We start from the raw sequence: 22,500 nt of genomic DNA on the forward strand, positions 1-22,500 counted from the left end.
CTAAAAATGCACCGATGGGGAATTTTATGTTGAAATAACAATTTCATACCCCCACCCCCAGGGATAGCGCTCTCGTCTAGTTGCGAAAAAATGTTTGAACAATGACTTTATCACAAATGTTATCGAATGATCTCTAATATTAGAAGGCGCTAAATCGTCGCCTGATTCCGAAAGGTGGATCGATTAATGTCATTCTCATTTTGAATAATTCTACCAAAAGGCATTATACGAGGATCTTCGCCAATTTCATTCATTCGAAGTTCTTCTATCCATCGAGGAACAGTAGGCATAAAAAGGGAGAAACACTGTTTTAGGATGCCTTTCCAATGGCTATCCCTGGCAGTCTGGGACGCTCTACAGAACCTGCCGAGGGACGCCTGACCGGTGGGGATTCTCTGAAACCTCCTTACAGTTTTCGACATTCCCTTCTCCTCTGGGCTTGTGAGCTTGGAAGAGGTCTAGACCTGAGAGCGAGACAGAGCCGATCAGACGCACCCTCCATTGTAATGGGGGAACACTATATTCACTTCTTACGTTCTAAGAGTTCGCATTTGAACTATATCCAAAGTCTACAATTTGCAAATATGATATTGTAGATTCTGCGGAGTAAGAAGGTGATGAGGATGCAACAACTACTAGTACTGTTACTACTATAATTGCTCGTTAACACAAGAGCTAATAAAGCTTCTAAAGGATAGTTACTTTTCTGACTTCCCAACTAGGAAGAAAGATATACATTTCCTCAATCAAACTCTAACACTTATTTGTATTAATGAATAAATATAAGTAATTCCCTTTCATGAAAGTATAAGTACGTAATTCACTTTCGTGAAAGTGGATGAGTGTCTACCGAAAACTTTGGTAGTTACACGTCACTAATCTTCAAAATTTTCGAAGTTAATTTTATCAAAAAATTCTAAAAGTTAACAAAAGCGTATGCCGAACCAAAGATCCATTACTTCCCTGTAAAAGTTAGCCCAGACGATCGATGGCGATGAAACACGAAAATCCATCAGGAGGAACTGCAAACGTTGTTTACATTCCAAGCGACAGAAAAAATATGAATTAGAAAACGGGTATGGTTCCTATTCCCGCCACCCAGCGGCAGGGGGTAGATCACCTGACCTACCTGCTGCGTGTGCCGCGAAATTCGAATTTCTGTCGGACGACGGAGTAATAGCTATGTATATATCTGCCAGGTAAGTTGAATGTATAAAACTTAAAAATTACAAGGAGAGATCAAATTCACTTGAAAACATATAAATTGCATGAAGATAATCATACCATTTGGGAAACTAAAGCACATAAGTGTCAAGAAAATAAACGGCTTAATGCACATTAGGAATGAGTTACTAGTGGTGGTATAAACTATTAACATGATCCAAATAAAACCTGCAATTTCCAAGAATATAAACCGTTACGGTTGTGTACCAAAGAATGACAGCAACTGCACTAATGAGATACTATAATGCAGTTCCTCACTTTAATCCATTTACCACTCAGAGAATCCCTAAGCACTGAAGGAATTTGCTGAGGAGAAACCTCAGATGTTTCACCAACAACTGAATAATACTGTAAATGGTTTCCTTGGACTAGAACTTGATTTAGATTTTCAATATATGGAAATCTATAACTCAAATCAAGTAGTATAAGATAAAAGATATTCATATTAGGAATGACAAAAAAGTTTGAAGAATAATTAAAGTAAAAATGAAATTGGTACTACAGGCAGTCCCCAGGTTACGACGGATTTCGCTTAAAACATTCTGAGGTTATAGGCTTTTCAATTATATTCATCAGAAATTATTTCCAGGGTTACGACACCTACAACACTGATCTGGCAAAAGAAATATGATACCAAAAATGAAAAATAATCTATATTTGAAGGTTTTTTAATAAAAAAATTCAATAAGAATGCAGTTTACATAGTTTTCAATGCACCCAAAGCATTAAAAGTACGGTTTTCTTAGGATTTTTGACGATGTTCCTGCTTATGACGATTTTCGGCTTACGATGCGTCTCAAGAACGGAACCCCCGTCGTAACCCGGGGACTGCCTGTATTTAATATCTTATCCTCTGATGCATAATTCTTACACAATTTTATGAGAGAGAGAGAGAGAGAGAGAGACTCGGTTTACTTAGTATAAATTGCATACAAAATCCTGCATAAATAATGGTTTAAATTTATGCACACATGTAAATAAATGCAATGTCCACAACTTAAGTATATGTATTGTAGTTCACACAGTACTTTACTCAGGATAGTACTACTGACCTGATGAAAAATGGCAGGGAAAACAACCTTAAATGTTGCAACTGCAGATGGCAGGGTATATATGCACAATTTAAAGCCTTTTATATTCCATACATACTAACCTCATATTTTACTTTTATATATGCTTAAAAAGGTTGTTACCAAAGTTCTTCAACAGATGAAGAATGCACTGCATCCTATTCTCAGGCAAGTGTCTCCCTGAAGAAGGGAACTTGGAATGTTGTATGAGCGCAAAATCTATGATGTTTAAAAAATTTAAGAGGTGAGATACACTTCTTAGGTTTTCAATATGCAAGTAACAGCAGTACTAATAGTATACTGCATAAATATAACTACTGCCAACAATCTAGTTATCCCTAAGACAGAGTAGCCTTGCTGTAACAAAACAGGTTTTGGTTTCTAAGCACTGGACATTAGATGATGTTAGCTCACTTAATTGGTACTCTTGGCTTTAATGCTGAATAATATCATATCTTCTGACAGAAATATAAAGAAAAATAAAAAAAGCATTGCCAACTACCCAATCTAATAATGGGAAAAGTCACCTATGAGATATAGTATATACATCATTGATGGTGACTCCCTTCTGCATTTGAAAGAAAAATCTGAGAAGACAAAAATTCTTTTTGCATATTTAAATACTAAACTGCACCTTTCTAAGCATTTAGCAGAAGTAACAAAGAGGTGTGTGTATGTGTGTGTGTGTGTGTGTGTGTATATATATATATATATATATATATATATATATATATATATATATATATATATATATATATATATATATATATATATATATATATATATATATATATATATATATATAAAACACTTGTGCATTCATCTCTCAAGAGATATAGAACCTACTGGATTACTAGAGAGAGTACCCAATGCCACTCTGCAACACCAAGAAAAAATATAAAACCTGCTTTGTAAATATCACCCGTGAAAACCTTTACCCAAACCCATACAATGACAAAGATTCCTCAAATACCTTCAGTACACCAATTGTTAGCATCAAGAATAAAAACCAATACCTTTTTTGCTGGCTCTCCAATACACATGAGTAAATATCTTCTAGCATCTGCCAAACCTGTTTTGGCTTTAGAAACATTTGCTTCCGTAGGAGGATTCTCTTCCAGATAAGATTCAAGTTTACCCTCTCCAATTAGGAAGTTGGCAAGAGTTTCTGAAATAGAGGAATACATTGTAGTAACACATACGTAATACTAAAACAAAACAAAAAACAAAAAAAAGATGAGAACAAGAAAAGACTGCTGTGCAAACGCAAAATAAGCACGATGCTATTATTAAAACCACTGACTAAACATATATTACAACTGATCTCAAGCAATACTGCATAACACTGTTAATTATCAGCTCAAGACATAAACAATGTATTATATAACTACATAATACATCTCAGTCTCAGGAGAAAGTACTTTGTTGTTCTTCATACTCCAATGAAAATATTAGATATCTACCAAGAAACATTAAATGAACAGAACTCTCCACTTTATACCATAATAATGCAAAGTAAAAAGAGGCTCAGTATGGCAAAATATAAACAAAGTTGGATCTTGATAATCAAAGGTCTTGGAGTACATGTTACAAATAGGTTGATAACAAACCAATACTGTAAGGGGAGAACAAATATTCAGCAAATGCAAGACAATCATACAAAGCACTGGTCAAGGCTACAAGTCATTCATTGACTTTTTATTCAACCAGTTTGTGATGTGTGCGTAATAGTAGTTTTTTTGTGTTTTACTGGTGTGGACACATCTTTAGACTGCTTTTAAAAAAATGTTTCTTGCAAAATGTTAAGATTTATTACTATAAAATTGTAGGAAAACAGAATCATCTGAAGTTGCTGGGATGTGATGCCCAATGGGTGAAAACAGGCTAAGAACTCACAGACCAAGATGGCTTGACAAGTGATGGGAAAGATTGAGGAACACTTAAAAGTATAACTTCAGACGCATACACCTTTTAAATTTTGTAACAGTTTACCACTACAAAATAAACCAATACATATTCTATCTTCTCATGGCACTGACTTTGAGTTTATTTTCATATAAATGCACTGTATATATCTACCAAGATGTGTGGATTAATATGACCTTTATCAATCTTTGTTAGGCTCAATAACAATTTTACTTATTGTCAAGTCTGACCCCAAGTTACACCCCATTCTCAGGTTCTACCCAAAGTTGTCAAGAAGACTAAGTATGAGACAAAAAGCAAAGATGGTATGGTTCCATCAATTACAAATTATGAACATGGGTTGAGTGGAGACCAAATGATGTACACAATATCAGAAAGAGCCAAAATTACAGAAAAATATCATAAAAGAATACTAACATATTTTTCTTTATCTATTATATTGATGGGAATCATGTATATGATGCTTCTGCCTGTTCTTCTCCCTAAATGTTTACAGTTTAGTGCATGGACAACAAGAGTAAACCATGCTTCAAAGTCACTGCCTGTTCCCACAACTAATTTAAGGTCAAAGTATTCAGCAGAAGCCCCAAATCATCAGGAGTTAGCATTACATTCAGCAAACAGTGCAAAGTTCAATAAATATTTAATATGTATGCATTCACTGGGTGTGCTGATTATATCTTATAACATAAGAAGAGCATATTTTACATAAGAATGCAAGCCTACACACACACACACAGATGAGTCACTTGTTTTAGGGCAAGAATTAATTAAATTGCGTGAATAAACATGTCTTGCTTGAAACAACTGAAATCAGCCATTTCTTTTTTTTCTTGAGCACTTTAACGCTTGTTCAAGGCATTGTATATATGGTTCGATGAAAGGACTCCAGTGACCAAGGGTAAAGCTATAGCTAAGTAGGATGCTTCAATAAGATGAATTTAGGTAGATTTAGGTAATAACTCCACATCAGGTATTTATTTGCAAATGTCATTTTCCTATAGTATTTGGGTTGCTTATTAAGACTTTACTGTTATTTTTGGGGGGTTGACTGCAATTAACCCACAGGGCCAGTTCAATACATGGTGAAATACATTTGATGCCCCAATCCTTAGTAGCTGTCGTATTCGCGAGACCATTCCTTGCAGTCCGTGTGGAATTATTGCCTTGAATTACTTGAATTTAACCTAAGTTAGGCTGAGTTTACTCTTATGTTATTATGAAGAAGCCATGGCCTGGTTCCATGTCCAATGATAGGCTAGCCTACATCAGCTCTATTTCTGTACTCTGGATTCAATCTTAACTGGTACAGTACTTGCTTAGATATGTTATTATTTAGAGACTTTCTTTTTAAATTTCACACATTAAATGTGCCTTTCCAGGGTCTCTAAAGGTTTATTTGAAGCAAAAATAACATTCTTAGGCTAGGCCTAGCCTAGCCTATACTGCCCAGTATGACGAAACTCCCACATTAAAATAAAAATTGCTTTAATAAGTAATACTATGTATATAGTGAAAATTACCACTTCCATGATCTACTTTACTAAACAGTAGGTTAGGCTTACAAACTTGAACAAGGCAAGTGGGTTGGACCCTAATAGCCTAGGCTAGGTGACTGTATGGTCAGTTACCGTCAGCAAAGTACCATAAAAATTAATATTTACAAAAATATTTAACCTCAGATGACAGCTAGTAAAAAGCTCGAGGTGAGATATGTTACGCATAATTCCTCAAAAAGAAAAAGGGGGAGTGACCTTGCTCGATCTTCCAATGGGGTGGCGCCTCCGAAATTCTCTTCGCGCGATTTCAACTCACCCAATCCAGCCTGATTTCTGGACTTCAAATGCTCTGCAAGTTCTATAACTTTCTTCCAATTGGACTCTTCTCGACTCTTTTCTATGTCCGCCTCGAGCCTGTAACCACGTCCAGTCTTGCCTGACATTTTGACAGCCTGCACTCTGCAGACGATAGCAAGGCGCGTTCGAGTCTCATCTTTGTTTACATATCTCTGTGTCATCCAACTTCTTTTTCATACAATTTTCTTCCATCATATGAGTAAATCTAATATTTACGTGTGCTTTAAAATTACTCGTATTCGCTTCTATCAATGACTATACGTGCTACTGAATAACAATTTCTGCTCGAATGTCTAGTCCTATTGATGAAGTCACAGGGCGGGCAGTACCGCGAGAAATTACAAATGGGAGAAAAAAACTGTTAAGCAATTTTCATAAATCTAATATTTACACTTTTTTTTAAATTACGTGCTCATTTTATCACTGGGGACACGTGATAACGAATAATGACGTCAGCTTGAATGTCTAGTTCGCATTACCCGTCAGAAGGCGGGCAGACCATCGTAAGATGTTTCCAATCTGAGACAACAACAACAACAACAACAATAATAATAATAATAATAATAATAATAATAATAATAATAATAATAATAATAATAATAATCTACACTTGCCGATTATAACAAGAACTTCGAAGAGAATTTTCATCATGAGTTGGCCAATTTTCGGTCAAAATCTAGTCCTAACTATTTAGTTTCACTGTACGTAACTATGATTAACAAGGTCTAACGAACTGGCGCAACCCAAGTAGGGCAAAAATTTCTAAAATATTTTACGTTAATGACTGGTAAAATGTCCCATTATGACAACTACATTGCAAGGACAAGTTACTGAATGTATTTACTGGTTGAACTAAAAATTAGCGATATCACAACTTACACATTCTCAGTGTAACGAAATTCTTGCTCGAATTCCTACATTCACCTCTTTAGCTTTCATGATATTTCAGCCAGGTTGAACTAGCAAGTACCCTAGATTTACGTCCCCTAAGGATCTATTCTCCTTCGTACAAAATCACGAGATTTTAAAAAGATTCATGAGGAAATCATATATAAAACGTCCCTACCACGCCACAGTAAAAGCTGATTGCGAATTGAATAATTTATTCTTTGAAAAGGCTAACAATAAAATTAATCCCATTCCTACAGCATCGGAAGCGATTGGTAGGGTCAAGGCTCTTGCTTTTTAGTTATATATACCATCCCACCAACGGCCAATAACGATTACGGGGAGAGGAAAACGAGCAAGATATAGGTTTATAGTACTAAAACCTAGTTGAAGAAGGCTTCTGAAAACCATCCTAATGAGATCCACCTAAAATTCAACATTAATAGTTCACAAAATCATAAAATTATATCATAAGGTAAAATACAAGTAGTTTGTTTAAGAGAACACCTATACTGAATGCAAGCTTCCTCTATAAGCTTAAAGACAGCTTACGACAAACAAATGTGGAAAGATGGCAGTTACCATCCTCATCACGGCCTTGGGAAGAAAAACACCCAGATCATCACTCGTCAAATGTCGATGTTCTATATTCAGTGGGAATAGAGGAAACACGGAGAAAATTCCGAAGCATAGAAGATCAACAGTGCCATACCGCTCCAACACGGCAAAATGTACCAGTTTTCATACTAGGCCTAGGACTCTGTAAAAGAAGCACCGATGGTATAATGACAACAGAATTTTTGAAGAGATGACACCAAACGTTTGTTAATGGCAGTTAGATACAAGGATAGGTAGATAGATAATATCCCAAAAGTTTACTTATTGGTTCTTTTCAAAGTTAAGGACAACCAGAAACAACCGAGCTGAGAGAGAGAGAGAGAGAGAGAGAGAGAGAGAGAGAGAGATTTCTATCTATGCCACTCAATTCATATTCCTTTTAAGGATACCAAGCTATCAGCATGACATGGCATGAACTGCATAAAAGACTGCGTCGGATGTTGGGTGATTATTCACAAATACTAAATTCTGTCCAAGTATGTATATATATATATATATATATATATATATATATATATATATATATATATATATATATATATATATAGATATATATATATATATATATATATATATATTGATACAGAATTCTATAACTATATATGGATATGGTTGTTGAGTCTACAGGCTACTGTCGTTAGATATAAATGTATTTATAATAGCCACTATGACCATTTAAACTTCTAGAATTCCCACAAGTTTCATATACGCTGGTTACTATACATTTTATCAATCTAAATCATTGGAAAAAAAAGCCACGCCACCAGATGTCTCATAGAAAATAAGCACAGCTTAATAGCAAATACGAATTAGGAGGCAAGAAGAATGGTAAAATTCAAGAAAACGCTCAGTATTGTACAAGTGAAATTTAGCGTGGGAAGTAAAATCATTAGACGGTTAAATTAACCCAGAGAATTATGTGTGATACCTGATAAACCTCGGTACACTAAGATAAGAGGCGTGAGTTCAATAATAGCTTAGTAAATCCACTGGTAACATGTACAGTAAGTTCCAGAAGTGAAGCGACAAATTTCAGAATTGGTCGTACTTCTTTAGAAACTCTCGTGGGGTTTCAAGTTGCCAGTTAGTATATTTTATTCCAATTATTGCCATCCTCTTTATCTGATAATATGTATCAGTGATTAACTGTAGAAGCACAGGAAGTATTTCCCCTGTGAATGATCAATGTTAGTTAATAATTGTTTATTAAAAGAAAAAAATAGAACAAAAATTCCTCATAGAAACATCTGCGGCTCTCAATGTGTGATATCAAGTGTTCACCATTGAGTGGCAGCAGGAACCGAGTGCATAAGCATTGGCCTAATATGATTTGTAAATTAACTTTCTACTTTTATAGCGTTATATCGAAAGTTATTATGATTTCTTTTGATAAAGCACAGAGAAGTTTAGCATCTCATTAAATGAAATATAAATAAGAAACAAGTTGGTATGAAAAAAAAAAACGAAATCCAAGTTATATGCCCGTTTAGCATTGGCTACATGGTTAAGTCTACTCAAGAATCAAGGAAATATATTTTCCAGCTTGTTAGTTAATAATTTCATAGAATTCCTCAGTTGTGCAAACAAGTATTTTCGTAGGTTTCCACCTGTTTTTTCCAGTGCATAAGTGAGGCTATTCTTGTCCATACGATCCGCATGTGAATATGCTTGGCGAGCATTATTTTAATTCGAGTATCTCCTGTTATGCTCTCTCTCTCTCTCTCTCTCTCTCAGGACCTTTTTATCTAGTCAGGAATAATCAGAGGCCTGTTTTAAGAATCGAGCACTAGGCCTATTGGTCATGCTCGGGTGCTTCTTTATAAATATATATATATAATATATATATATATATATATGATATATATATATATAATGTATATATATAATGTATATATATATATATATATATATATATATATATATATATATATATATATAACTCATAAATTTCTGTTATACAACAATGCTTGACTGGATCGAACTGATTACTAGTTGCCTGTGGAAATATGAATTTGGGTGATATCACTCACTTATGATACGCCCACTTAGGCAAATTCAGTCTTAAATTTCACGGCTGGAATATGATCAGAAGATTTGAGGTAAAAGGTTGAAGTGAAAAAGGTGGAGTTAGGATTGTGGGTAGAGGTAGGGGGGGGGGGGGGGGGTTTGGGGTCTGTCGTCTCCCTACTTAACCAGGTGGTGATTTTACGGGTGTTCTGGTTGCTTGCGGCCGTTTTTTTTTTTTTTTTTTTTTTTTTTTCTTTTTTTTTTTTTTTTTTTTTAAGAGTATGTCTCCCAGGTGCAAGGACAGGTCCTGGTGTCGGTTCTAATGGTTCTATCTTTGTCTAAATAACAGAGCGGCCCTGCATTGAAAAAAAAAAAAAAAAAAAAAATAGCAGCAGCAGTTAGAGCCTTTCTCGAAATTGGTGTTTTATGCTCGGTTCTATAAAAAATCAGAACTACCAACCACACCCAACTTCTCTGTTGAATCTAGGTGCATTCATGGTAGATTATGTTTAATGTTGCGGAGTTTTTCCCTTTACATTCTATCGACACTTGCATGGTTTTATGCATCTTCGCTAACATAATTGATAATACACTATGCTAATAAATATTTGTTTCCACATTGCTCGAAATAAACATACGTATTGTTGGTAATCCTCTGTTGAACGAAAATTTCAAATTGTTTCGTTTCTATAATCTGAAGTAATCACTATACGTACTTTGAAATAATTACTATTACGGTAATTTTTTCTTAAGGATGCTACAAATGTCATAGATTTGATATTTGTGCATCATATGTAAGCTTTATTTTACTTGCTAGAGCTTTCACTGTAGGGAAAAAGAAAGTTTATCAGCTACGTGTTGTAGTTGCCAGTTAGTAAATTTCGAACGAAATCTTCTGAAATTTGTCACTTCATTTCTGGAACTTACTGTACACTTATTCAGACCTTCAGTAGTGCCGAGTAAAACTTCAGTCATGCTGCAAAATATTATAGACTGAACTTCAGCTATAGTTTTATCTATAAAGATGGCCTACATACATTTTTATGAACTGTTTTCTTCCACATTTGATAAATGGTATTTTTCGATGAGTGTAATATATGAACTTAAGTAGTGATACTAAAGTTGAACCAACTGATATGCGCTGAATACCAGTTACAAAATAATTTCCATTCATATGAACAAACTAAATGTACTTATAATATTCACTATCTCTGGTTTAAAGAAGTAATTCTAGTTTGCTTCTTTAAAATACTCAACTTTACTTAAGTCGATTAAAAATAGACACTTTCTGCCATCCAGTGGTTTTAGGGAAAATATGCAAAGTTACTTTCACGCCAACCTTAATAGTAGAGTAGCCGCAAGACCAGATTTAACTTACATGATTGATTTTAGCTTTGATTCTTTTTATCTAGCTAAGCACAAATTTCTTATTTTTCATTCACAATTATTTCTATACCACCAGCAGAGGGTAGCTATACTGATACTGCAATCTAATGTGATTAGGCCTAACGCCCGGAGTACCACAGGGTACCGTATGAGTTCCCAGCAACTTTTAGTCCTTACTATCAACATGATTGATAGGTTTGAAAATAACAGAACATAATTCCAATGATGCAGTTCTTGTTGCAGTTAGTCACAACATCCAAATACCGATTTCTGTTGCCACAAATCTTAACGTAAGTCTGGAAGCGACCAGGGTGTACTGCAGTCAGCATGATGGCATGATGCTGAACATCAGCATTCATGATTCTTCGTATCTGAGACTATTACTTAATTTCTATTGCACTATCAGCTCTTCAAAACATAATCAAATTTATTCACAATTATAATATTCTGGGAGATTACGTACCACTCGAAGGCGGAACATTGGTGAACTCGGCAAAATGTAGCAGCAAGGACAGAGGTCTGAACTCTCCAGGGAGGCTCTGGGAATGCCAGCTCTGGGCAGCTTTCATTGTTACAATGAACAGACAATGTCAATGAACAATGTCAAGTTCCTCAGTGCTCTGGAAAATGTCGAGTTCCTCAGTGCTCTGGAAAATGTCAAGTTCTTCGGTCCTCTGGGAAATACCAAGTTCCTCAGTGCTCTGGAATATGTCAAGTTCCTCAGTGCTCTGAAAAATTACAAGTTCCCCAGTGCTCTGGACTATGTCAAGTTCTTCAGTGCTCTGGGAAATTACAAGTTCCACAGTGCTCTGGAAAATACCAAGTTCCCCAGAGCTCTGGAACCAACTCTTTATCGATAATGGCGTTCACTCAACACATCAAACGACGGATTAAGCTTCTAGCAGAAAATGGATCTTCTGTGGCATTTAGTCTTCATTGGTAAATAACATATTTTACATGATCTTCTAATGTTTTACGTAGATTCTTAAACCTGCACTTCATAAGATTCAATAAATTTTCGTACTTTATACATATAAAAAAACTGTCTTCTAAGTTACCATTCACTAATAAGCCTACACTTCACAACATTCTCCACTTCACCAATACACTGGACTCACAAAAGAGTCATTAAGACTTCTACAAATTGGCTTCTGCAATGCAAAAAATGTCTTTCAAAGGCATTTTTTTCCTGAATCCTGCACTTGAGAATTTCTGCGGTTCTGTACCCAACACCACGACAGACTACCATGCAGTGAGTCAGTGATTATAAATCTCTCTCTCTCTCTCTCTCTCTCTCCTCTCTCTCTCTCTCTCTCTCTCTCTTCTCTCTCTCTCTCTTCTCTACTCTCTCACACACACACACACACACGCGCGCGTACACAGCAGATTTACACGAAATCCGGTTGCTATACACAGGACGTAAGAAAGACTGAAGGTTTTCTGAAAGAAGAAATACGTTATATGTTCAAAGAGCTGTTTAGAAGTTACGCTGAAAAGAGGGATAACGAACCAAAATTATAAAAAAAAAATAAACATGCTAATGAATTGTCAGGTGTAAATAAATAAATAAAAGACTGGGCGAATCTATTAAGTTAAACTGATGTTACTCCTACATCAACGAATCCTAAAAATCACTGCTTAGTCTCACCCAAAATTGGTCTAGCATGACTAAGCTCTTTTAAAAAAGCGCAAATGTCACGCAAAACTATTCAAGAGGTCCAACCGAACGCTCGGAGTCTTGAGGATAAATTTCGTTCAAATAAACGAAGAGGACTTTTAACGTAAAATGAAACACATTAAGACCGACGGATTGAAATGATTTGGTCTATGCGTTCCTCGATAATGAAAAAGTATTTGATCTTAACTGCACTTCTGTGTGATATTCCATAAATAATTTGCAGACGTGCTGTTCAGTTCAGCTCGTCATAAAGAAAAAGCGACTGTTTTCATGCTTTAAACTCTGAGCCTGCTGTTTTAAACACTCCTTTGCTCTCACTTTATTCAAACGCCTATAGAAACCAACTCTAATCTTTCATAACCCGAGCATGGTACTATGGCAAGTTCTACATACAACTTCCTTGCTCATCTTACCGTAGTTTGGTCATCTCTGTAGATATAGTTCGTAGAGACGCAAACCTCCTTTTTAAGAGACAAAATCTGCTTTATATATACTCGTGTTGAATATATATATAAAGCTCCAGTTTTAATTTGCAAGACAAAATTTGTATAGCATTTAGTACTATTACTCATTGTTCTACTTGTTCCGTTTTACCATAGGTAATTGCCTTGAAGAAGGATAAGTTAAACTGTAAAGTCACCAAGATAAAAAGAGGCACTTAAATGTTTAAAATGTGGCTTATTTATGACTCTCCAGGTTATCAACTTGTTTATTCAAAGTACGTATCTAGGAAATTTGTTTTACGTAATACATCCAATAAAACGCTAACTCAAAACAGATACTAGCAACCATAGTTTTATCTGATTGAAGATGTACTTTGTAGCGTTCAGCTATACACAGTCCCAAGATCTTAGGGCTGAAAATAGAGGTTTCGACAAAAAATGGATTATCCTATTTTCTTAGGTGTTAGGATATAGCACGGATTTGCCGTAAGTCTTTGATGTCTGTGTACGTGTGTATGACTAATTAAATGTGCTGGCTATGCGCCGTGAGGCAAGATAACCATATAAGTATATGATAAAAAACATACAAAAATTACTATGCCGGACATCAACAACGTAATTGAGATAAATATATTAATGGCCATACTCTTCTGCATCGTATCGGTAGTCCATACGGCTTACAAAACTTGTTCGTAAAAATATTACTTAGAATTTTTCTCACACGAGACTCGACGGCCTTTCTTATCAGTGAGAGGTTCACCTTAAACAGGAGACAGGAAAATAGGCTAACTTCGTCCGAATGTCATTATCAGAACTTAGTTTTGGTATTATAAAAAAAAACTATAATATAACCTGCTGCTAGAAATTACCAATACACACAATAACTCTTAAAATAATTTTTAATCAACTTTAGGCATTGAAAAGGAAATAAGTCTCAAGAGAAGAGATTATCAATCGAATTGCCGAGAATTTAAAGAAACGAAACGAAGCCGCTGGCGCCCTTCATTTCACGAGGGCATATAAGGCGCCAACTAGCCATTAACAATAAAAATAATTCAATTAAATAACAGCTCTCAGTATCATGATGAACTTTTCATAACAACACTAATTATTAATCAGATTATAAAAAAGATATTGCATATATATTACTAGAAGTATTCTCCTACTCAAGTGATGACATGACCACAATAAATACAAGTTGGCAACATCACAGACAATAATAATAATAATATTAGTAGTAGTAGTAGTAGAACCACACCAGCTGCAGACGACGCCAATCCTAGTGACTAATTTTTGGAGGATATAATTGAATTCACTCAACGTTAAAGTTAATAACCATCGCTGTGAAAATGTAATGATTGCTTATGACGGACATTAAAATTCTGGAGCCTGACAATGTGGAGGTTTCTACAGTCTTTACCGAGAGGTACGGGATACATTCGTATTTATGTCCATATTGAATTCAAATTTGCATATTTTCAGATATCCTAAGCTTGCTTTTAAGTCAAATAATCTCTTTGATCAGTGGTCTTAGGAAAATCACCAATACCACGAGATTCTTGCTAGTTTAATAATAATACAAATACCCTAAGGTAACTGAATTATAAAGGGACCCCAATTGACTTGGATACAGAGGCCAGTTACAGGTAGATCTATTATGAGATACAGATGACGAACTAAACATGAAATGTCTAAATTTGTGCACGGTCAATAGCCTAGCCCATCAATGTCAGCCGGTCATGGGTAGCCTAGACAACTGTTGCTTATTTATGTTATTTTCTACCGAAATACATATATTTACCAGACTTTTATCTCCTGATTTATCTGTTTTGAACATAATTTGTGCTTCCCCCTTCCCCTAGGATATTTACAACAATTTCGGGGAAGACCACAGTCGGAAACAAGGGTTTGTAAGCAGAGGGGAATAAAAAAAATGAGTGAATTAAACTAAGACTAATGATAAAACTACTATATATAAAACTCACTAACGACGACATGGAAAGCATATGGCCCATGTTTGTATTCTGTGAGTTCTAACAAAATAAAAAAGGCTACAGATTTGGATATATGGATAAATTTCCCTAGCCTAACCTAGAGGAGTAGGTCCTACCTAACCTGAAGTGGGGGACTTTTGCCATGCCCCTATGACTCTACAGTCTGACCTGGCCTACATTACCATAAATTGTTGAGTGAAATCCATTTATATAGCTCTTGCTTCCACTGGTAAGATTCATTAAAAAAAATTATTTAGGGGCTCTCTTTTATTCCAGCTCTGTAAAGAAGTACTACATTCTTGTTAAATCTAGATGTGAGAGGCAAATCTTATCACTTTTAACCATCAAGTTTAGGAGGTTTCTGTACCTGATGTACTGCTTGGCTAAAAGGTATATAGATCATATAGCTATAAACCAGGGTAATGATTTCAAGCAAAAGTAAACATGAGAAATGACCTATGGACATTTCTGAATTGTTCAAATAAAACTGAAAAGCAAATTTCTGTTTTAGTGATAAGTTATGAAAATAGCCACTGCAAAGGCAGTTTGCTCATTGTTCGTCTGCTTCAGGTGCAAGAACTGTTAGACCAAGCCAGTGCTGCACCCAAGACAGTGGAGATGATATTGGGAACAACTTCTGTCATGGACAATTACCACTTCAGTCCCCACAGTCTTGCAGCGTTGCATGCCATCACACGTCTTCCACAGGTGCAAGAGAGCATCGCTGCCAATTGGTTCAATTATCCAGATGTCTCTATAGAAGACTTCCAAAATGGGTTAGTCGGGACGTTAATTCGAGTCATCTTCATTCAAGTGATCGGCCTAAATTCCATTGGTTATGGGCAGTCTCCTGTGAGACTTACCCACACTTAGCAGACTGCCAAGATGAAGAGGGGAGAGAGAAATGGAGACGCTTTACCAGGAGGAGGCAGCAGATTTTATTCACCAACTCCATACTGAATGCTGTGGGTTGGGTGAGTAAACAATGTGGCTCTTTTTTGTAATTTCACTGGAATTCAAAGAATGAAGTTCCACATTCAGTGTAGATTATTCTAATATGTACTTTACATGTATCATCTGAGTATTAACCCATAAATCCATAGCTATTATAATATCAACAATCTTTTAAAACTTATTTTTCATAAATATCTTTGCAATACTATATACTGACATACAGTAGTACCTTGGGAGTATTATGTTGTTTTTTATGGAATTGTAATATGCCATGGCATTTCTGTTGTTATTAAAAGAAAATACAAAATGTAATCAATATAATATTTCAGTCCTATATGAGCCACCTGAAATCCTGATTATAGAGTGGTAGTTTCTCTATGATTATTAATTACATGAATTCTTAACAGGGTTCTGCTGCTGCACTCACATGGAGTTTATATCAGTATTTGAGATCCTGTTTCTTTTTATATAGTAATGGCTCACATCTAAATGTAAAAAACAATGTCAGTGACTGTGCTACCAGCTGTGAAGACAACGAGGGAACTAGTCAAGAGGTATATGATAACAGAACCAGCCTCAAATATGGCAGAAATGAAGATGACAGGAGCCCATTCAGTTCTTATTTCCCTTTTTACAATCTTAAATCCTCTATAGGCTTACAAAATGACAGGCAAAGACCCCATTTGCAACATATATTTATCCAAAATGCAGAGGAAGGTGCAAATTCATTAATAAATCTTCCTAACGAACAGAATGTATGGTGTTTGTACTCTGATATTAAGCCACAAATTGAAGATGACAAAGATTATCTCCAAAGTCAAGTAGTGGAGAGAGATGATGATTCTGGGTTCTCAGAAAGTTTAGGTCGTGTCAAGAATAATTCCCAAGGCTCAAACCATACATTGTTAGTGACTTCTGTGGGCACCCAAACACTTCAAGAAACTGTTTTAGAAGAAGAGGGTAGCCTATCTGATACAACAGGTAGTGAATATAGCAAAGCAGACCAAAGCATAGGCTTGTGTAGTCCACCAAGTAATATTTGCCAAGGTCAGTTAAAATCACCTGATTTAGAAATCAAAACAGAAAATAGCTTGCCTTTCAAGACAGTTCCTGTTGACAGTTTTGAGAGTTATCTGTCAAGTTCAGCTGAAAGTGAAATATCTGAAACACAATCCTCAACCTCAACTGAAATATCCAAAACACAATCCTCAACCTCAACTAAGTACAATCATAACACGAACACTGCTGATCTCAATGATGGATTAAAAGTGGTAAGGACTAAATCATTCTCACAGTTTAATTCCTGTTGTATTATACATGTATATTACTGGCATAACTCATTTTTGTTCATATTCTAGCAGTTGGCAGATAATGTGAATTTTACATGCATTAATATGCTCTTATTGCAGGTGATTGAAGCTGGTAAGGAGGAAATAAGCAATTTCAGTACCGAGCTTCTGAGTATCTTAGAAGAACGCATAAACTATTCTATAACTCATGATGATCCAGGTGCAGCTGTCCCTTACTTTCATGCTGGAGTCTCATTGGGAGATGCCTCGTCAAATTACAATCTCGCTTTGTGTTACCAAATGGGTCATGGCGTTGAGCGAGATTTTCAAAAGGTAAGAAAATCAGTACACCGGGACCAGAATAATTATTTTTTTTTTTTGAACAAAAATGTGGAAATTCTAATCCCAAATGTGATGATGATAATTCTTAGCATAGAAGAGAAATAGTAAAGGAATCAAGAGAAATGAAGTGAAGGAATTTTCTTTAATTTTGCAGTCTCCTTTCAAAGTCAGATAAAACTCAAAAGACCATTTTTCTTTCTTCATTCTCAATAAGAGAAAAGGAGGCTGCTGTCTGAAATAAGAGCTGCACTGATGAAACTCCTCTGAACCAATTTGGCTTTCATGTGATCTTACTCTGGAAGGATTTGACAATGCTTTAGGGCTGTTGCTGCATCATCCTAGTATGCTCTAGGGGATTACCAACAATATTAAAATATTTATAAACTTAACATACTTTCTATGCTGAGGATTCATTATTTACAGGTCATTATTTTCAAGCATTATCCTGTACTGTATTTATTTTGCAGGCGAGGGAACTCTATGAAACTGCAAGTCATTTGGGCCATGGTTGGGCAACTTACAACTTGGCAGTGATGTTAAGTGAAGGACAAGGAGGACCCTGTGATACTGTAAAGGCCCACTATTTACTTGTTAAAGCAGCAAAACTTGGTGTGGAAGAAGCTAAGGTGGTACTTGAACGTATGAAATCAGAAGATAAGAAAGGTAGGATAGAATAAAATTTATTTTTATAATTTGTTTATTCTTGTATTGTCAATTCTTTCTTGCTTCTTCATAGTCAAATATCGTTGTATTTATAATTATTAAATGTTTCTTTAATCCAATAATTCTTTTTGAAGGTGTGAAAGTTTCAAGCATTTATTTATCCCTCATGAGATTACAGTACTTTAATGTATAGTTTTTAATGTGAATTCATATACCAGTGTTGTAGAAAAACATTGTATAGGAGTGCAACATCTTTTTTTGCTAGCATAAGAAAATCTGTTGATTTGTCCAGCTCATTCACTGAAAATTTTATATTTGCAAAAACTCTTGGGTAGCATACTATTTTATTAAATGTTTCAGTAAGCTGTGAAGTTTGCAACCCCAAGTGTCATGATTCTTTCACAAGTAACTACAGTACATCAAGTGAGTATTTTCTACTTCAAAAATGTATTTTGACAATGCAGTAGCTGTAGTACATCCAAATTTATTTTTTCTTCCAGTTCCATCAACATCACATGAACGAGAAAGTTCTATAACATCAGTGAAATCAGAACCAGTATGTTTTTCACCCTCCCCGGAAGTGTCTTCATCATCATATGCTTATTCCACCGGTGATCTTGATTTCCTGGAAGATTCTCTAGAAACAAGTGTTGCTGCACTTTCTGATCTAAGCATGGCGAGTACAAGCAGACCAAGATTTTACTTAGAATAGCAGGGTGTGCTGAGAAAATAGTTAAGACAGTACTTCCTGCAGTTATCTCGTCTTTTTTTTTTTAATCTGCTCAGTATCTGTAGGCTACATAGAAAAGACACTTCAATCTTAGAATATTACAGATCTTTGACAGCAATACAGGCGGTCCCCGGGTTACGACGGGGGTTCCATTCTTGAGACGCGTCATAAGCCGAAAATCGTCGTAAGCCGAAACATCGTCAAAAATCCTAAGAAAACCTTACTTTTAATGCTTTGGGTGCATTGAAAACTATGTAAACTGCATTCTTATGGCATTTTTCATAAAAAAAACTTCAAATATTGATTATGCATTTGTCCAAAAACGAGTACTACACTGTATCTTGTGAATGCTTGTCTGGCCCATAGTTCAAACCACTCAAGGCACTGCTTATAATTTAACCCCTGCTCTTTGTGTAATCATGCTTTCGTTCTTCAATGCCAGATCCTTTCTCTTCTGATTGAGGGAACCTTATCTTGCAATATGATAGCTTTTTATATGAGGACTAAACATAAGAATGTTTATTCATTTATGTTTCCCTATTCCCAAGACCAGATGCAGGAAAGCGAGATTTCATTGCCTTCCCTTCCCTTCCCTTTGTTTTCCTTATCAGCTGATGGCTGGCTAGTCTCCAAATAAGATTGCCATAATTCTCCAGAAGTATCTAATTTAAGTGTGACAACTGCACAGTGAGTAGAGGGGCTTCCCATTGTAATGAATAAGAAGGTTGTAAGTTATAGAATATGAGTATTATATATTTAAATATGCTTTTTATAACAACAAAATGAATGGTTGGACCTGAATCAATTTTCGAGTGCTAATGTAATCAGGCTGTGATTTCTGCTTTGCAGCGGCAGTGAGATAAGTGATATGACTGCCTTTTTATTTTTAAATTGAAGCCCCACAGAAATTGTTGTGAATGTTTGTGAATTTTCACCGGAGAAACCATTTTTAAGTAGTACAATATTACAGTATTGGTATATTACATATGTTTTCAGCATTTCCCATTTTAATAATTATTGAGAGGTATACTAATCTCCCTGTTTATGGATGTTCACTATCATCAGAAATTGTCTAACAAAATTATAAATACACATAATACAAAACTATTTTAAAAAATACAGTACAGTATTGAAAAATTTAATGCTATAAAGTAATGAAATAAATGTTTTTAGGTAGAGTGAAGAGACTAAAAATAAAATACTGTAAATTCCTTGCAACATTGGTAAACTTGGGAGAGTTGATACAGAGTTCCGAATAGGATGGCAAGCAGTGAGTAATGTATTTACCTTGAAAGAATACATTAACAGTACTGTATTTCTTATACAGTATACTTTATAGAAATTTAATCTTAGAATTTTCTACCTAAAGTGCTTTAAATTTGTAACTGATATGGATATTTGAACTTTATATTTAGTTTAATTAAGAATTTATATTCAAATTAACTATAGGTCTATTTATCTGTGGACTGTATTTAAATTCTCTTAACCTAACTATTTTTACTCTTATAGGTAATTTAATTGCAAAAAGAACATCTTTGGAATTCAAATTTCATTGTTGTAAATATGTTAAAATTTCAGAGAAAAATATTAAAAACTGGTAGCTTCCAAACGGAAATATTTCTTTGGGTTTAATGAAGTCTTTGTTGTGTTTAAATATGCAATATATAGTACTGATAGTTTGAATTTGAGTTCCAGATCACTGTAATATGACTGTAAAAGGAAGGGTGTGAAGCAATCTGTAATTTACATTTACATCGGTTTTTACTAAATTATTCAATAAATTATTTAACATGAATATAATTGTATAATAATGAAGCTCAAGTTCTATTTACTGGTTGTGAATACAAAGTGCAATTTTGTGAGGATGATTAAATTTCATGTCCCAAACAAACATTTAGCAATGACGGTTTTTGTGTTCCTAGATTCTTCTGGTGGAAGAAACCAACTCACATTGTTTCATGTTTTAACAAAACAGGATTGCTGAGCAAGAATTCTGCTGTAGAATTTGCTGATGTTTACAGTATGTAAGGGTGTTCAATTAAATAAGTTTATTTGTTCATGAATTATGCTGAAAATATAATTGGGGGTAGAACATTAAAAACTTGCATTCATAACAATGCAACTATGCAAGTCCTGTATATGTACTTTATACAATATAGCATTATTCAACATGATTAGCTCAGATGTGCTTCAAAAGCTTTGTAATTAAGATTATTAATAACTTTTCATATAACTTTTGGTACTGTGCTAGTGTAAGAATTCATGGATATACTTTGGTTGTTCTTTCTTTAAGACTGGAAGTTGTGTGTCAAATATCACAAAAAACGTTATAATGAGGCTGCAAAGAATAAAGTGGTACAAATGCGATTCTCATATTTCGTAAAAGTTTTTCAGTGTGTACATAGCGTGAATGTCTATTATTCTTTAGTTACTGTGTTGTATGTTCTGTCATTGTTATGTAAGGTATGTTCTCTACTGAGAATGCCACACTACATGAAACAGAGTCAAACTCTGCATATAATTGTATTGTTACATAAAATGTAATAGTACTTACAAATAAATGCTGCTCAATTTATGGAAGTTTTTTATTTCCATTCCCTTTGTTAAATGATGTTGTATGGAAAATCTTTTGTGTTTAATCACACCTTTTCATCTGTCATGTTTTGTACAGATTGTGGTTTCCTGGAAAACATTTAATCACAATTAAATTAATATTGATCGATCAATATTAATTCTGTTTACAATGCATTCCACTTACAAATTTTCTCAAAGATGCAGAGTTCATACTTTTGACTGACAAGAACAAATTTACGTTGTACCATCCAATTTTGGATAGAATAAAAAACAATTTAGAAATGTGCCAAAGGCAATCAAGTTTTCTGTACAGTGTATAATCAAAGCCACAGAAAATAGATCTATCTTTTGGTATAATCCTTTATGACCCTGGCCCATGAAATTTTAACCACAGCCCAGTGGTGGCCTGTCCTATAGCGTTGCCAGATACACGATTATGGCTAACTTTAACCTCAAATAAAAAAAAAACTTCCGAGGCTAGAGGGTTGCAATTTGGTATGTTTGATGATTGGAGAGTGGATGATCAACATACCAATTTGCAGCCCTCTAGCCTCAGTAGTTTTTAAGATCTAAGGGCAGACAGAAAAAGTGCGGACAGACAGACAAAGTCATCTCAATAGTTTTCTTTTACAGAAAACAAAAAATATTAAAGTACGGTTATTGAAGAGATATCAACTGTTGAATGCAGTGTTTTGAAAGAAATTTTTAAAAAATGATAAAGCAGAGAGTTTCTCACTTTTGTAGCGAGAAGGAAGACCAATTGAGTGAGAACCTACCGAGATGAGACTGCTCATCTCTGGGTTGACAGGGACCTATGTGAGATATACTCTCCATTCTCTCAGCCACTTCAGCTGAAAG

General features: G+C 34.9%; 2 protein-coding genes across 8 annotated transcripts in view; one reads left to right on the forward strand and one right to left on the reverse strand.

The window, feature by feature from the left end:
• Positions 1–22,500, reverse strand: part of LOC135209548 (tetratricopeptide repeat protein 7B-like) — a 482,937-nt gene that overhangs the window by 316,979 nt on the left and 143,458 nt on the right. For 3 of the 5 annotated variants that reach the window (XM_064242203.1, XM_064242202.1, XM_064242201.1), the window contains exons 1-2: positions 6,036–6,252; positions 3,311–3,462 (exon numbers count right to left, since the gene is read on the reverse strand). In XM_064242203.1, the coding sequence (XP_064098273.1) occupies positions 3,311–3,462; positions 6,036–6,237 (354 nt within the window). In that variant the 5' untranslated portion in view covers positions 6,238–6,252. Of the gene's footprint in view, positions 1–3,310; positions 3,463–6,035; positions 6,253–11,438; positions 12,214–22,500 lie in introns of those variants that run through there. The other 2 variants (XM_064242204.1, XM_064242205.1) reach the window with 2 other exon arrangements.
• On the forward strand, positions 14,321–19,370 carry LOC135209547 (uncharacterized). Of its 3 annotated transcripts, none has more exons than XM_064242199.1 (6): positions 14,321–14,522; positions 15,661–16,064; positions 16,452–17,315; positions 17,454–17,666; positions 18,143–18,338; positions 18,699–18,832. In XM_064242199.1, the coding sequence occupies exons 1-6, from the start codon at positions 14,492–14,494 to the stop codon at positions 18,803–18,805; spliced, it is 1,815 nt and encodes a 604-aa protein (XP_064098269.1). In that variant the 5' UTR covers positions 14,321–14,491; the 3' UTR covers positions 18,806–18,832. The 3 variants fall into 3 exon arrangements, with proteins under 3 accessions (XP_064098269.1, XP_064098268.1, XP_064098270.1); XM_064242198.1 differs by lacking the exon at positions 18,699–18,832 and adding an exon at positions 18,839–19,370 and having other exon boundaries at positions 14,322–14,522; XM_064242200.1 differs by lacking the exons at positions 14,321–14,522; positions 18,699–18,832 and adding an exon at positions 18,839–19,370 and having other exon boundaries at positions 15,907–16,064; positions 16,517–17,315.

This window comes from Macrobrachium nipponense, chromosome 38, assembly GCF_015104395.2.
Source record: "Macrobrachium nipponense isolate FS-2020 chromosome 38, ASM1510439v2, whole genome shotgun sequence".
NCBI classification, from domain to species: domain Eukaryota; kingdom Metazoa; phylum Arthropoda; class Malacostraca; order Decapoda; family Palaemonidae; genus Macrobrachium; species Macrobrachium nipponense.